Below are 13,134 nucleotides of genomic sequence, written 5' to 3' on the forward strand. Positions count from 1 at the left end.
GTCGAGACGCGACCTAGGGTTCAGCCGCAACAACGGCTCCCCTTTCCCGCTACTACGAACCATGCATTCCCAGGGAGAAGCGGAGGGAGAAAAAAAAGAAAGAGACTTTTGCGGCTGGAAAGCTTCCATCTGCGCTTGAATCCCCCTTTTCTCTCGTATAACTAACTCCCCTTTTGTTTTCACGCGGACCATACATTCAGTACGAGGAACACACCAACGAATCGGAATGTGTGCTGGTTCGCTTGCAGTGCCCTGCAAAGGAGAGAGCGTAGGTCGTATCTGTCGATTCTCAGGTTGACGGTTTCCCCTTCTACCCGTGCTGCTGAGCGATAATATGTGCCGTGTGTACGACGGCTGTGAGAGCGAGAAAGGGAGCAGGAGCCCTGGATGGCTTGTCCTGTGACATGCATATATATATATATATTCATACTGCCAGCTCGTCACGGCGGCTGTGGTTGTCAAACATCTCCCTGCCCTGTGTCCAAGAACCACCACCCGACGTCCAGCAAACCTATAGCACTGTCACATTGAGATAGGTCTCTTCTTTTGCTTTGCTTTGCCTTACATTTCATTGCATTACATTGCATCGAACCACCCACCTCGCTCAGCCATGACTTCCACCTCGCCCCCAGAACACCGCAACCTGGTGCCCATCAACAACTTCGTCTCGTCCACGGGCAAGGACGGCTCCCTCATGGTCACCGACATCTACATCTTCCCGGACAGGCTGGCCGAGTACGTCGCACTGGTGACCCCTGTGGTGCACAAGATGCGCGCCATGCCCGAGTGCCTCTTCTGCGAGATCTCCCAGGACCCCACAGACCCGGCGCACATCCGCATCCAGCACAGCTGGACCAAGGGGACGGATTGGTTCACGGAGGTGAGTGGTGCTATTTTTCCTTCCCTTCCCTTTTTCTCCTTGTCTTGTGTGCAGTCTCATGGTTGAGAAATGTTGTGGAGGGAAGACGAGGCGCGAGGAAGATGAGTGACAAGGGAATAAGAGACCGTGGACTATCCCGCAAGCCGAATGAAGATATTGTTTCATCCCACAGTCCGCTGACCAAAGCTAACCAATTGTTCGAGGGGCGGGGTGGGAAAAAACACCTCTTCCCTCAACGACTGTAACAGGCCTGCGAATCCCAACAATGGTTTGCCGACTACGTCAAAGGACTCGCCAGCATCGCCGACAAGAGCAGAGGCCGTAAGTTTGTTTCCCCCTGTTATCCTTGTGCAATGAATCTCCCTGCAAGGAGACAAACGAGACCAAAAGGAGCAGCATCTCTCACCTTCCTCCCATCTGCCGCCCCCCCATATATCAATGGGACAAAACTTGCAGCCCTTCTTTTTCTTTGGTTGACTAACCTTTGTTCTGGCTCTGCTTAGGAAGCGTTCAGCATTACAATCGCATCCCAATCAATTGAGGCCCGAGATAGGGGGGAAGGCGACGCTGGGAGCATAGCATTCGAGCACCTTCAGGGGCAAAATGTTTGGCCATGTGATGGACCACCATCTCATCCAGCCGTCCATCCATTGCACGCGGAGATTGGGGGAAAAGAGACGGAGATATTTGACCTGGCTGGTCTTGCGTCCGGCCAGGCTCGTAGAGAAGGAAAAGAGGGTGTTGCGACATACGCTGGAATGAATTGCCGGGACTGAACATAATAATGATGTCGATTGTCTGTTCCAGGTAGGAGTGACAGTGTCTTGGGTGTCAATTCGATTGCACATCAGACAGTCTACTTTCGTGACCAGCTTCCACCGTAGCGGATGAACTCCTGCCCACCCACCGTCGTGTTCCTATCCCTGTCGATAAGTGCAGGTACGGTCCACTTACCTGTTTGCGTCGTCCACCTCACCTTGGCCTTAATTCCCGCATTGGGGAGCATCGAGGAAGCTCACGACCCTTCCCAAGCAACCCCGAGAACATCTCGCGTGGGTCACCCTGGGAATCGAAAGACAGTGTGATTTTGGAGCCGGCTTCACTTCTGTCACACATGTAAGGTAGAGTGCAATGGCCATAACTTTCTCACATCACGGGACGAGACCAGAGTGACGCGGTGGGAGACGACCGTCAAGAGCTCGAGTCGAGTTCAAGTCTTCCAGACACGCCTACTCAACCGTAGGCTTGGAAACAGCCCCGTTGCTGACAGATATCTGTCGGAATGAGTAGCAGGCATAGACTGCCCATGCTCTTGCGGACCGCTTTTTGTTTTATGTTGACCCTTCCAGGTGGCCATGAACCTCTTTGTATCCCTCGTCCATGTCAAACACAATGGTCGTTAGCTTGCTCACAAATCTGCTGACATGCAAGGGGTTCTCGGAAGGCTGTTTCAGGCTTTCGAGGATGAAGTGTTGTTGGTTTGTGGTATGGATGTCCCAGGTACGTCGAATTGGGACTATGCGGCCTCTGTGTAGATGACAATGGCGAAAGAACATCAGGGCTGTAAGATGACCAAGTACCGCAGCATCGCGCAACTAGATCACGGTCATTGGTCCGCCTCCCCATTGGAACAGCCTACCAGGCGGCCTCTTCCTCTGCGTGACGGACTGCGCCGTATGAACTGATGCTATGCTTTGGTGCAATAGCGATGCTTCCCCTGACCATGATCACCTGGCGAGAAGTGGGAAATCGTGCACGTCACGTACATAGCGGCTATTCGTCGAATAGCTTGACGTTCATTGATCGCTCACCGTCGCTCTCACATTTGTGGTCCTGCTCTTGAATTCATTATACAGAAGTATTGCCAGTTCCCAGCACCCACCCTTGTGTGCTTCTCAAGAAGAGGACATTCGTTTGATCGTGCTCGGAGGTCCAAGCTGGAATGAGGCCGCAGAACGCATCAATGAAAATCGAGAGAGGGTCCGAGCAGGTACGCATTCGCTCCGTAAAACTTTGCGGCCTCGAGGGCATCCTGTGAGGGCAGTCTCTGAGATGCAGGACCAAGGACTCGGTCCGCATTGAAGTGTCTTCTTAAAACACACGGTTGGAACACAAAGCGAACAGAAGCAAATGCAAACATCATGGCCGGAACACAAAGGCCACTAATTACAACGCTTCAAGTTGGTTTCAAAGAGGCGGTGAAAGTAAACGGAGAGGGACGGAGCCAAAGCGGGCTAGATCGCTAGAGTACCAACAATGAAACAGGAAGAAGGTTTCGAAACTTAGAAGAAGCTGCTGAATGTCTTCTGTGAAAGTTACCGGTTCCCTGGTCCAGCATGCACGGACTAGACAAGGGCACTACGTGAAGTGACCTGTGGTGTCACTCCACAAAATCCGTAGAGCGGTATGGGCGGTCGCCGTCGACCCATAGCGGACTCCTCCAGCAGCGAACAGCTTGGAAGATCAAAACATCATTGGTGAAGAGTTCCAAACACGGATATCCACTTCTTCGGGGGGAAGTGAGTGGTGGCCGGATGAGATGGCACGCCAATGGTGAGAAATGTGCACTCGGCGCCGTCCTGGAATGTGGTACCGAACAGCGACCGGCTTGCTGCGCATGACACAAGACTAGTAGTGTAGAATAACTTCGTGCCTCAAATGTGAGATATCTTCCCGTTCTCCTTTGTCGGGCGGTCCCAGCTTCTGGCAATCAATTCTCGATCCTTGCAGGGTAAGGTATTGAACGAGGAAACCTGCAGCGTCAAACGGTCCAATCACTGCCATCCAGGAATGGCTGACTTTCGATGACCTTACCTGGCTTGACTTACTTTCTGAAAGGGATGGAGGAGGTTGACAGAGCTGGAGTGACATGGCAGAGAGCAGCGGGCACCACAAAACCCAAGACCGTGGTCGGCGCGCAACATTTTTCCGGCCACGTCGCACAGCAGCCAGCTTTGCCAAAGCTTGGGGAGAGCGTGTTCCAGTGTGTATTGTTCTTCTCTTTCCACTGGGCCGCCCTCCAGCGAGACCAAGAGCCCGGTACCCCATGTTGGGCAGCAATCCGTGGGGCAGAGCACAGCTAATCGTGATCAGGTGAATATCAGGACGTCTCGACCGGCTGACCGTCCCAAAGGAGGTGATCCACATACGGGGCCAGGAGAGGCTCAGGAATGTGATATGAAGACAGAGTTGTGACGGCAAAGACGTGGCTCTCCTGGACGTTGGGCTGCCAGGTCCAAGTGCACGCTCTTCCGGCGATGGGCGCACCCAGGCAGGTCGGGAGGCGCACAGAGGGCTGTGAAGGACTGTACAGGAATGTGCTGACAGGCGAGTGGGATGGGCCATTCCACATCAGGGCCAACAAGTCTGGGGCGGAGTCACAGGAAAGAGTCTTTCAGTGAAGCAACAAACCCAAGAGTGTAGGTGAGTGAGGTGAGGATAGGAAAAGTTCTGTGCAGCCGCCCGCAGGTACGAGGCAGCAGTAGTCGAGGCGATCCGATCCCCTTTTCTCTCGGCACAAACACCGGGAACCACACACACCAATTACTCCAGCTGTCTTCATCGTCCGCAGCTTCAAAGGCATCACGTCGGTATTGGCTGCTTCTTCTATGTTTCCCTTGATGCCGGGCCTTGTTCCAAGCAGCTGATTGATTCTCATCAGACCTAGGAAATCTGCCTCGCCATACAATCCACCCTGGCCATGGTTCAAGTCTTCCTCCCTCGTCCCGTTTGAATGCTCAAGCGAAAAGGCAGCCGCTATCCTCGCCCTGTGAAGCTTATTGCAATACTCCTGTTGGTCGCTTTGCATTGGGCGAGGCAGCACTGCACTGTCGATCTACTCTGGCACTCCTTTCTTTGCTCTCACACCGCTATTCAGGCTCGGCTCATCTCGTGATTCAGGATTCATACCGTACCCTCATGTTGCAGATCGATGCGACCAGTCCAACATAATTCCCTCATTCCGTTGACCAAGGACATTTCGAATTCCAAGCCCCCCGATGCCCAAAAGATGGCAGTGTCCAGAGGGCTTTGCTATCAGGGACATTCTCTCGAGAGTGCCCATCCCAGCTGGCGGAGAGATTGCTACTTGGAGCATGGTGACTCTTCCTGGCAGAGGCCAATGATAGAGCACTCTTGCTGATGGAAAGGTGACAAGTCGGGATCACCAGAACTAGTATATATTCCGGGCCAGGCCGACACTGCCTGCCGTCACTATTTACCTGTCCTTTCCAGAATCAGCGACAAAATGCCACCGTTACGCAACGTCGATCGCCCTGGCGCGTCAAGTGACACTGGAAACCATAGTTCCCCGTTTGGTGATGATGGACAACATCGACTTGACCCATATACAGAAGGCCAGAAGCCTGCTCCACTTCAATCTTCTTGCTCATCATCTCCTACTCTGGAAACAAAAGCAAAGGACTCGGTCATTTCCACTCTCACTTCACAAGAGCCGCACCAGCATGATCAGCGTCAGAGTGAGCGGAAACCTCTCGTGGACAAACGACCAAAATATACTAACGTTCGCAGGAACTCCATCCATCGGCGAAGACCCCTCCCACGATCCTGCCATTCCCCCATCCAAGATGACCAGTACTGGAACGAGTATCGATTGTGGGCAGAGGACTGACGATGGTTCTCGGTCTGGATCACATAGTCCGGAGATACCTCCGCAAATGAAGGAGCGCTGCGCCTCTCCGCAAAACACCATACCTTCGTCAGTTGGATCCTCCATGCTCCTTGAGATTGGTAGTGGCTTTGCGTCCCCTAACCCACAACTGTATGCCCCTCTGGCCTCTCTTGAGGGCGAGGACAACCGACCGATTCATCATCCAGGCCAGCTCGACAATACCGATGCACAGGATTGAAAGGATGACATTGCGCGATTTGTCTCACTTCGGCAAAGACTACGGACAGAAGGAGCATCCCATTCGGCGTATCGCGTTTGGTTGGAGGTCCTTCTGCAAGCTTACCGGCTTTGGTCATATTCCTGTCCTTCGTGTATTGCTTCTTTAAACGGTGCCGGTGTGATGTTAACATAGGGTTCTTCTCGTCGGATCCAGAAGCCGCCGTCAATTGTCCCACAATGGATCTTTCATATAACTAATTGTTTCTATTGATTATATTTCTAGTCAATTAAAGGTACCTATCCGTCTCATGTCTATTTTTCCATCATGACTACTTCCAACCAAACCAAACCTAAAGGCTTGTTGCCGCTTTAGTCCCGACTTCCTTGACACATTTGATTTTGTTAGTTTCTACAGCGAGCCACGCACTCACGTATTGAGATGTCCAAGTTTAATTAGGATCCCTGTAACACCGGCTTAGGATGGTATCCATCGCCATTGGCGACACCTACTATGTATTGTTCTGGCAAGACTCGTACATACGTGGGCACCCATTCAACTCACGCCGCTTTCAGAAGACAACTCACCTCCCCTTTTCGACCTCAACCCTCTCCTCGAAATGTTCTTTATGCATCCGTGATCTGCTAGTCCCCAGCTCCTTGACGGCTTCCCCTGTCCCTGGTATCGATGGCCATCGCTTTACACGTGTGGTAAGCGGCAGGGTGTATCGCCGACTTGCGAGAACCGAACAACAGGCATTATCCGTTTCTCCTCTTTACTGGCTGAGATGCATTATATCGAGCTTTACCGGACATACGCCTGACTCGTCTCCCACACCTCAGAGCTGTCATACCTCTTGAGCCCTGGAATGTCGGGTTGCTCTCTCGAAAAGGGCCGCGCGTAGCGTCTTACAGTGGAGTCACATATTACCTGGTTACCCAGACTCAATCAGGCTATATCTAGCGCATCGCCGGTGGTAATTATGTCCTTGTCTGCATCCGATTCTTAGTGCCTCAGAAGCACTCGTCAGCACCCAAGATTTTCCTTTTAGCACTGCACTTACCGAAATGGACGTCTCAACGTCTCTCATAAGTGGGAAGCAGCCGAACGAGTCTCCGTTCCATTCAGCTGAAGAGAAGCATAAGTATCTGACGGAGCATGCGTCAACAATGTTCTTCTTCAAACCCAAGATCAGGAGTGTCGACTTTGCCGACTTTCTGATACGTCTGACGCCATGTCCCATCAATTCAATTTCATCGTAGTCGGAGGTGCGTCGATTGCCCAGGATGCCAGCACAAAAGCTTTCAATCTAACCGATCATCCAGCTGGAGCCGCAGGATGCCTCCTGGCCTCTAGACTCTCGCGTACGTCCACTGCCCCATCGGTCCTCCTCATCGAAGCAGGAAAAGCCCTCGACGACCCCGAACTCCGTGCTGCTGGACGGAAGTTTGTCAATCTCGCTGATCCGAGCCTTGGGTGGACCGACTATTCCCACGTCCAGAAGAATGTCCACGGCAGGAGTATTATCTATCCGAGAGGAAAAGGACTGGGCGGTTCAACCATGATAAACGCCATGGTATACTATGTTGGCTCGTCCGAGGAATACGACTATTGGGCAGACTTGACGGGTTGCCAAAAATGGAGATGGCAGGAGACAAAGGAAAGATTCAGACGGGTAGGGTATACCACCACCACCACTCTGAAGAGTATTTTCAGATTGACATTCTCGAGATCGAGCGGTTCCGGGACGATACTCCGATCGAATTCAGAAAATACTCTCGTACATCGCCAGAAACCCATGGCTTTACGGGTCCTGTCGATGTCAGTCTCCCATTGGAATGGGAGCCCGGTGTGACAAAGGTTTTGGATATCGCTCAAACTCATGGAGTATGTAACACTGCTTGCTGTTTGTTCTCTTGTGCTGACGCTTGCCCAAAGTTTCCCATCAACCTGGATCAGAACAGTGGGAATCCGATAGGAATAGGCATGTCACCGACCACTGTATCCAACGGACTTCGCACAACCGCAGCCTCGGCGTTTCTCGCGGATCGACCTTTCAACCTTTCGGTGTGGACTGATGCTGTCGTCACTCGAATACTGTTTAGCGGCAAGACAGCAGTTGGGGTTGAGCTGGCAGACGGGCGCAGTGGTACGACTCGCTATGCCAGGAAATAGCTCTACGGTACTGATCGTTGTGCAATAATAGCCTACGGGACTAAAGCCACGATTCTATGCGCCGGTGCCCTTGACACCCCAAAACTGCTTCTTCTCTCAGGAATAGGCCCGAAGGACGAATTGATGCCACTGGGTATACCAGTTGTCCACGACCTCGAAGGCGTCGGCAAGAACCTCCAGGATCACCTCCAGTCGCTGATTGAAACTCGTCTGTCCAAGAAGCTGTTGGACCGAGACGTGGCGCGGGACGGTGAGCCCGACGTGGCGGGACCGTGGTCGTGTCTGCCCTTTTGTTTCCTCAAGGTGGAAGAGAATCTGGAGACGGACGAGTTCAAACGGTTGGATCCCTCGACACAGGACTATCTGAAGGGGAAGACGGTCCCTCAGTTGTCACTTGGCACGGTAAGGATACTTGAGCGGAAGACACAACAACCCGCTTATCCCTTTCTTTTCTTGTCCGCATATCTATTCATGAATCCTGACCATTCGCACAGGCAGCTCCCCTCTTTGGCCAAGGGAGAACCTTCCCCGACGTGCAGTACTACCACGTCTACGTCAACTGCCTGATGAACCCACAGTCTCGCGGGGAGGTGAGACTCCGATCCGCCAACCCTGCGGATCCGCCGTACTTTGACTTCAATGCCCTCTCCCACCCGTACGATCGCCGGGCCTACATCAACAACACGCGCAAGGTCATGGAGTTCATCGAGGGCGAGGCCAACGCCGAGTACTTTGCCGGATATATCAACGGGCCATCGAGCAAATCAGACGAGGACATTGAAGTGAGATGCTCCCACTCTTTCCCTGCCCATCTGTCATTGACTAAAGCGGGGGAGTTCCTGTTTGGTCTACTTCTTCAAGCCTGGTCTCAACGGGTACTCTTCAGTTGACTTCTTCCTGACGTTCTTGTTTTGGCAATCTAGAAATGGCTCAAGGCCGTCTCGGGCCCCCAGTTCCACGCCACAGGGACGGTCATGATGGGTCGACCGGAGAACAAGCTCGCGTGCAGCGACTCGGACTTTCAGGTCTTGGGCGTCGAAAATCTCCATGTGGCCGATCTCAGCGTCTGTCCGACCACTCCATGGTATGTTACATACTCCGCCCCTTTCCCCTCCCCTCCTCTCGACGTCCACCGAACCAGCACGGCGGGAAAGGTAAGAATAGGTTTTGTAACTGTGTCTGTAAGTGTATGTACTGATACGTCAAATTACTGAAGCTGCATGACTCAAAGCACGGCGTACATGGTAGCGGAAACCGCTGCAGAGACGCTGATCGAGAAGTTCGGTCTGGAGTGACAAGGTCTGGTGGAAGGGTTGAGGCCAGTGATCCATCTATCCGGTATCTACGTACATCCTTGCAAGTCCCCGTGTGGGATAGATCCGCGAGGGGACATCTGTCCAGAATAGAATGAGGTGCAAGAAAACATCAGAAAGAACCTTTCCATCTTCAAGGTATCATTCCGCCCAGTTGGCTGGAAAGGGACTCTCCCTCTTCTGCAGCCTCTTGAAGTCATACATTCTAGTCACGACGCTCGGGATCGACAGTCCGCTTTCGTCCCCGGCCCCTAAATGATGTTAAAGCTGCTTCCCCAGCCTGCAATCTCTGGAGACTGATCCGATCCGTTTCCTGCTCTTTCACACCGCCATCACTGTAACCATAGAATGTTTTCTCCATGCAAGCCTACCGGGACAGGACGTAGGCGGGGGGTTGAAAAGGGAATGAATCGATAGACGTAATGAGCAAGAGCTCGCTGGCTGGCTGGCTGGCTGACTGGCTGGCTGGCTGGCTGGCTGGCTGGCTGACTGGCTGACTGGGAAACTCACTCTCTTGCGCTCAAGCAAGTCGACATGTATCGGGAATAAAAGAAGTCGCTGGCTTTCGTACCATGTCTCTCGTAGCCAGCCAGAAGCGCCAAACCCGCTGCTATGGTAGCCAAAATCGATGTTGTGAAGGAGGAGGGCATAGGAAACAGTGTAAGTGTAGACAAGACACATCTTGTACCGTCAAGCCAGGAAGGCCGTCACCCAAACCGCAGGCGAAGCGAGGCATCCCTTTGCACCGTACCAAGGTGCGGGAGGGTTCTGTCAGAGGGTGCGGTGTCTGAAAAGGACCCCCTACCGGGAAAATTGCACACATATGATGTTTTCTTTCCAATTTCTCTCACACAAAGTTCCCCTATAGGCGACTTAGGGCGAAGCCGAACCGGCGACTCCAAGATCAGGTCTTGTACAGGTCAACCTAGCACCGGGCTAAGGCAGCAGGACCTCGATTGGAATATCACTCCGAGCATCGCCGATAACCACAACAAACAGGTCCTGTCAGGTCGAACTAACACCGGGGTTGGTTATTGCAGCAGGTACCTCTCCTCTTCCAGGACTCAACTTATAGAAAATTCGTAGTTATATAACCGGCCGGCCGAGAAAACCCAACCCGCAAGGGCGAGTTTCGCTTATCCACGAACCAGAGTTGAGCTGCTTCGTGTTTAAGTTTTTGCCATTCTGTAGGATTCCTGGTATTTGTTGGCTCTTCTTTTCTTTTTTGTGCGTGTGTGATCGATCGGAAAGGGGGTTGTGGGAAGGACACCATGCCAAGGACGAAGAAGTGAATCACATGGGGGACTTCGACTTCAAGGAGCAGAAAGAATATCGCCCAGGAAGAAACATCGGAGCTTATACTTTTCAAAATCTCAATCCTAGTTGCATACGATTCATACTTATTGGCTGGGATATCTCCTAGAACTCGTGAGCGAGGTCGCTATAGGAATGAAGGACGAAGAAGACTGTCCGTGTGACCCCAATTCTCGGCACGGCTGTCTCGTAGACAAGGCTGTGGAATTTGATACTAGGCTGAGATATCTTGCCCTGCGGCTCACGGCCACTCCTGTCTCTTTCCCCTCCTAGCATCTGATTGGCTGACCATTCTTTGACCAACAGCCCTGGTGTAAGTGACGACATGGTCAAAAGCGGCCACAGGAAGAATGGATAAGCAGCCAACATTTCTGAGGGCCGCCCTTCGGATCGGAATGTGGACTGTCCAAAACACCATATGGGACCCATCGCAATAGAGCCATGTTCACTGAGGGCAATGTCATGGAATATTCCTTCCTTCGAAATGGTGGCGATGCTGGTCGATATTAGAACCAGGAAATCGAAGGCCCCACCCGAACGCTCGGAGACGGAAAAACTCGTCGTCCGATCTCTATAGAGTCAGATATAGGGCTTGACTCCTTAAGATTTCCATGCGCGAAGAAGTCCCTGGCAACCTCAAAACTTACCTCGAACTGTTCAAATTTGCTGGCTTGGTCCTTTTGAAGGCGTAATATCGCTCTCAGACGGTGCTGAGGCCCGTCCACGCAAGGGAGATTGAGACGGAGCCCTCGAGGATACCCATAGCAGCAGAATGTCGTCAGAAAGCATCGGAGACGAGAGCCAATACTTTGTCTTGGTCTCTGTATAATGTGGTAGATTGTCTTTCCAAGACTTCAATGAGCTTTCTTCACTGTGTTCGTGCCAAATATCCGCATGCTGTCCCAATTTACTGTTGCCACGAAAGGTCCAGCTCTTCAAAGGTCTACCACAGGCATTTCGCGTTCATGTTCAGGGAAGGAGAAGATGTTCGCAGGTAGGGATAGGAAACATGATCTGAGTCGACTGTGTTTTGAATCAACGAGTATCTGGCAGACTTGCCGCAGTCGATCCCTGCGCTGGTGTCCGTTCTGTAGTTCATCCCGCTTTTCAATGATATTGCACCTCGAGTCCCAAGGCTCAAATGCGCTCAAACATAGGTCGTGCACGGAAATGAAATTGCGAACAGAAGAAGCTGTTGGGAAGGATAAGGGCTTTGTTGTCTGCAGGATCATGTCTGTCAAAGACTTATGCGAAGCAGGAGTCACGCGCGTCGTGGCTGCTCGATAAAAGCCTCAATGCTTTGCAATGCCTTTCGCACAGGCATTGAGTGCTCATATGATCCATGGCTCATTCCGAAATGCCAAAGGAGACCTTGAACCCAGACTTGATCCAAGAGACAGAACCGACAAAGGTGTTATCGTCCGGGAGTTGAGTGATTATCAGGAGAAGAAGCATGGAAGCGAATGAGGAAAGGCCCTCCGTCACTGCAACGAAGAAACTGCCCATCTTGATGGCTAACAATAAGTCAATCAAACAGACTAATGAATAGGAATTGCTGCTCAGCGCGAAGACGACTCGGGGGCATGTTTCCAATCAGGCTAAGGCTCACCTTGGGGTGTTTCTGGAAGTCTTTTCCGGCAGGATGCATCAAAGCGCAGGCTGGTTCCTTTTTCCGGACTTGTCTGTTGTTGATTATCTCTCCTAACAAGACTCGAGAACAGAGTTCATCAACAACGTGAACGACGCCATCCTTGGAATCCCTAGTAATGGCTTCCTTCAATATCAAGAAGGCGTTGCGTCGGACGCAGAATTCCAGGCTCTACACTGGCAAGTGCGAGCGAAGGCGACAGGTCGACAGACAAGATTCCAAGCTCCTTTGGTGTTCCGCACAATCATGAAGATCTTCAGCCATCTTTCTGGCTGACTGCGGCCTACCAAGCACCGCCAACTCGACTTGAATCCAATTGTTTTGCTGAAGGATCGAGCATACGAGACAGACGGTGGTGATTCAAATGTTGTCAGCGGTCGCAGCCCTCCATGGCAAGTGGTGTTCTAATGGAATGACGATGAAAATGGACTTCAGGGGGAGGAGGCGAGAGAGGGAAGGAGCAATATGCATGTAAGTTCTGCTTGGAGTAGCCTCTGTCAAACTGACAACCAGGCTGCAGAGCAGAAAGACCTGCGGTGGCCGGAGCCTGTTCATACGAGTTGAAGACAGATGGGGATATTGCCACCATTCACTACCATCATGAGAGATAAGTTTGGGATTTCAATGCCAACTACACCATCTCATTATCGAACGTTGCGGCTTGCCATGCAAGACTTACCTGTGCCTAGTTAAGGAGACGGCGAGACAGTGGTGGAAAATCGACAAAGAGCAGGGAAAATACCAGACATGCAGTGAAATGGGTGTCATGATCGATTTGAGATACCGATGATGACGAACTTGTAGCCTCGTCTACACAAGTATGTCGGTGACGGTAAGTGATCGTGGTGCGACTCAGCGTATTTGGCTGTTGTGACATTTGAAATGCGCGGAAATGTGGCCAGTCAGGCGAAATTGATTTCTTCATGGCCCCTTTCCCATCGTTCGACGAAGCTGAAG

The 13,134-nt window shown here is 52.0% G+C and overlaps 3 protein-coding genes across 3 annotated transcripts; all 3 read left to right on the plus strand.

The window, feature by feature from the left end:
• Positions 1-610: 610 nt before the first annotated feature.
• On the plus strand, positions 611-946 carry AYL99_01247 (hypothetical protein; the record flags this gene model as incomplete). Its single annotated transcript, XM_018832763.1, has 2 exons — positions 611-880; positions 935-946. 2 exons carry the CDS (start codon positions 611-613, stop codon positions 944-946), a joined length of 282 nt encoding a protein of 93 aa, XP_018698642.1.
• Positions 947-5,126: 4,180 nt separating this feature from the next.
• AYL99_01248 (hypothetical protein) lies at positions 5,127-5,748 on the plus strand (the record flags this gene model as incomplete). The annotated part of the gene is made up of 2 exons (XM_018832764.1): positions 5,127-5,358; positions 5,411-5,748. 2 exons carry the CDS (start codon positions 5,127-5,129, stop codon positions 5,746-5,748), a joined length of 570 nt encoding a protein of 189 aa, XP_018698643.1.
• A 1,213-nt stretch (positions 5,749-6,961) lies between these two features.
• AYL99_01249 (hypothetical protein) lies at positions 6,962-9,197 on the plus strand (the record flags this gene model as incomplete). Its single annotated transcript, XM_018832765.1, has 8 exons — positions 6,962-6,995; positions 7,053-7,402; positions 7,459-7,614; positions 7,666-7,876; positions 7,934-8,304; positions 8,397-8,684; positions 8,826-8,986; positions 9,119-9,197. 8 exons carry the CDS (start codon positions 6,962-6,964, stop codon positions 9,195-9,197), a joined length of 1,650 nt encoding a protein of 549 aa, XP_018698644.1.
• Positions 9,198-13,134: the final 3,937 nt, after the last annotated feature.

This window comes from Fonsecaea erecta (assembly GCF_001651985.1).
Source record: "Fonsecaea erecta strain CBS 125763 chromosome Unknown Scaff1, whole genome shotgun sequence".
NCBI classification, from domain to species: domain Eukaryota; kingdom Fungi; phylum Ascomycota; class Eurotiomycetes; order Chaetothyriales; family Herpotrichiellaceae; genus Fonsecaea; species Fonsecaea erecta.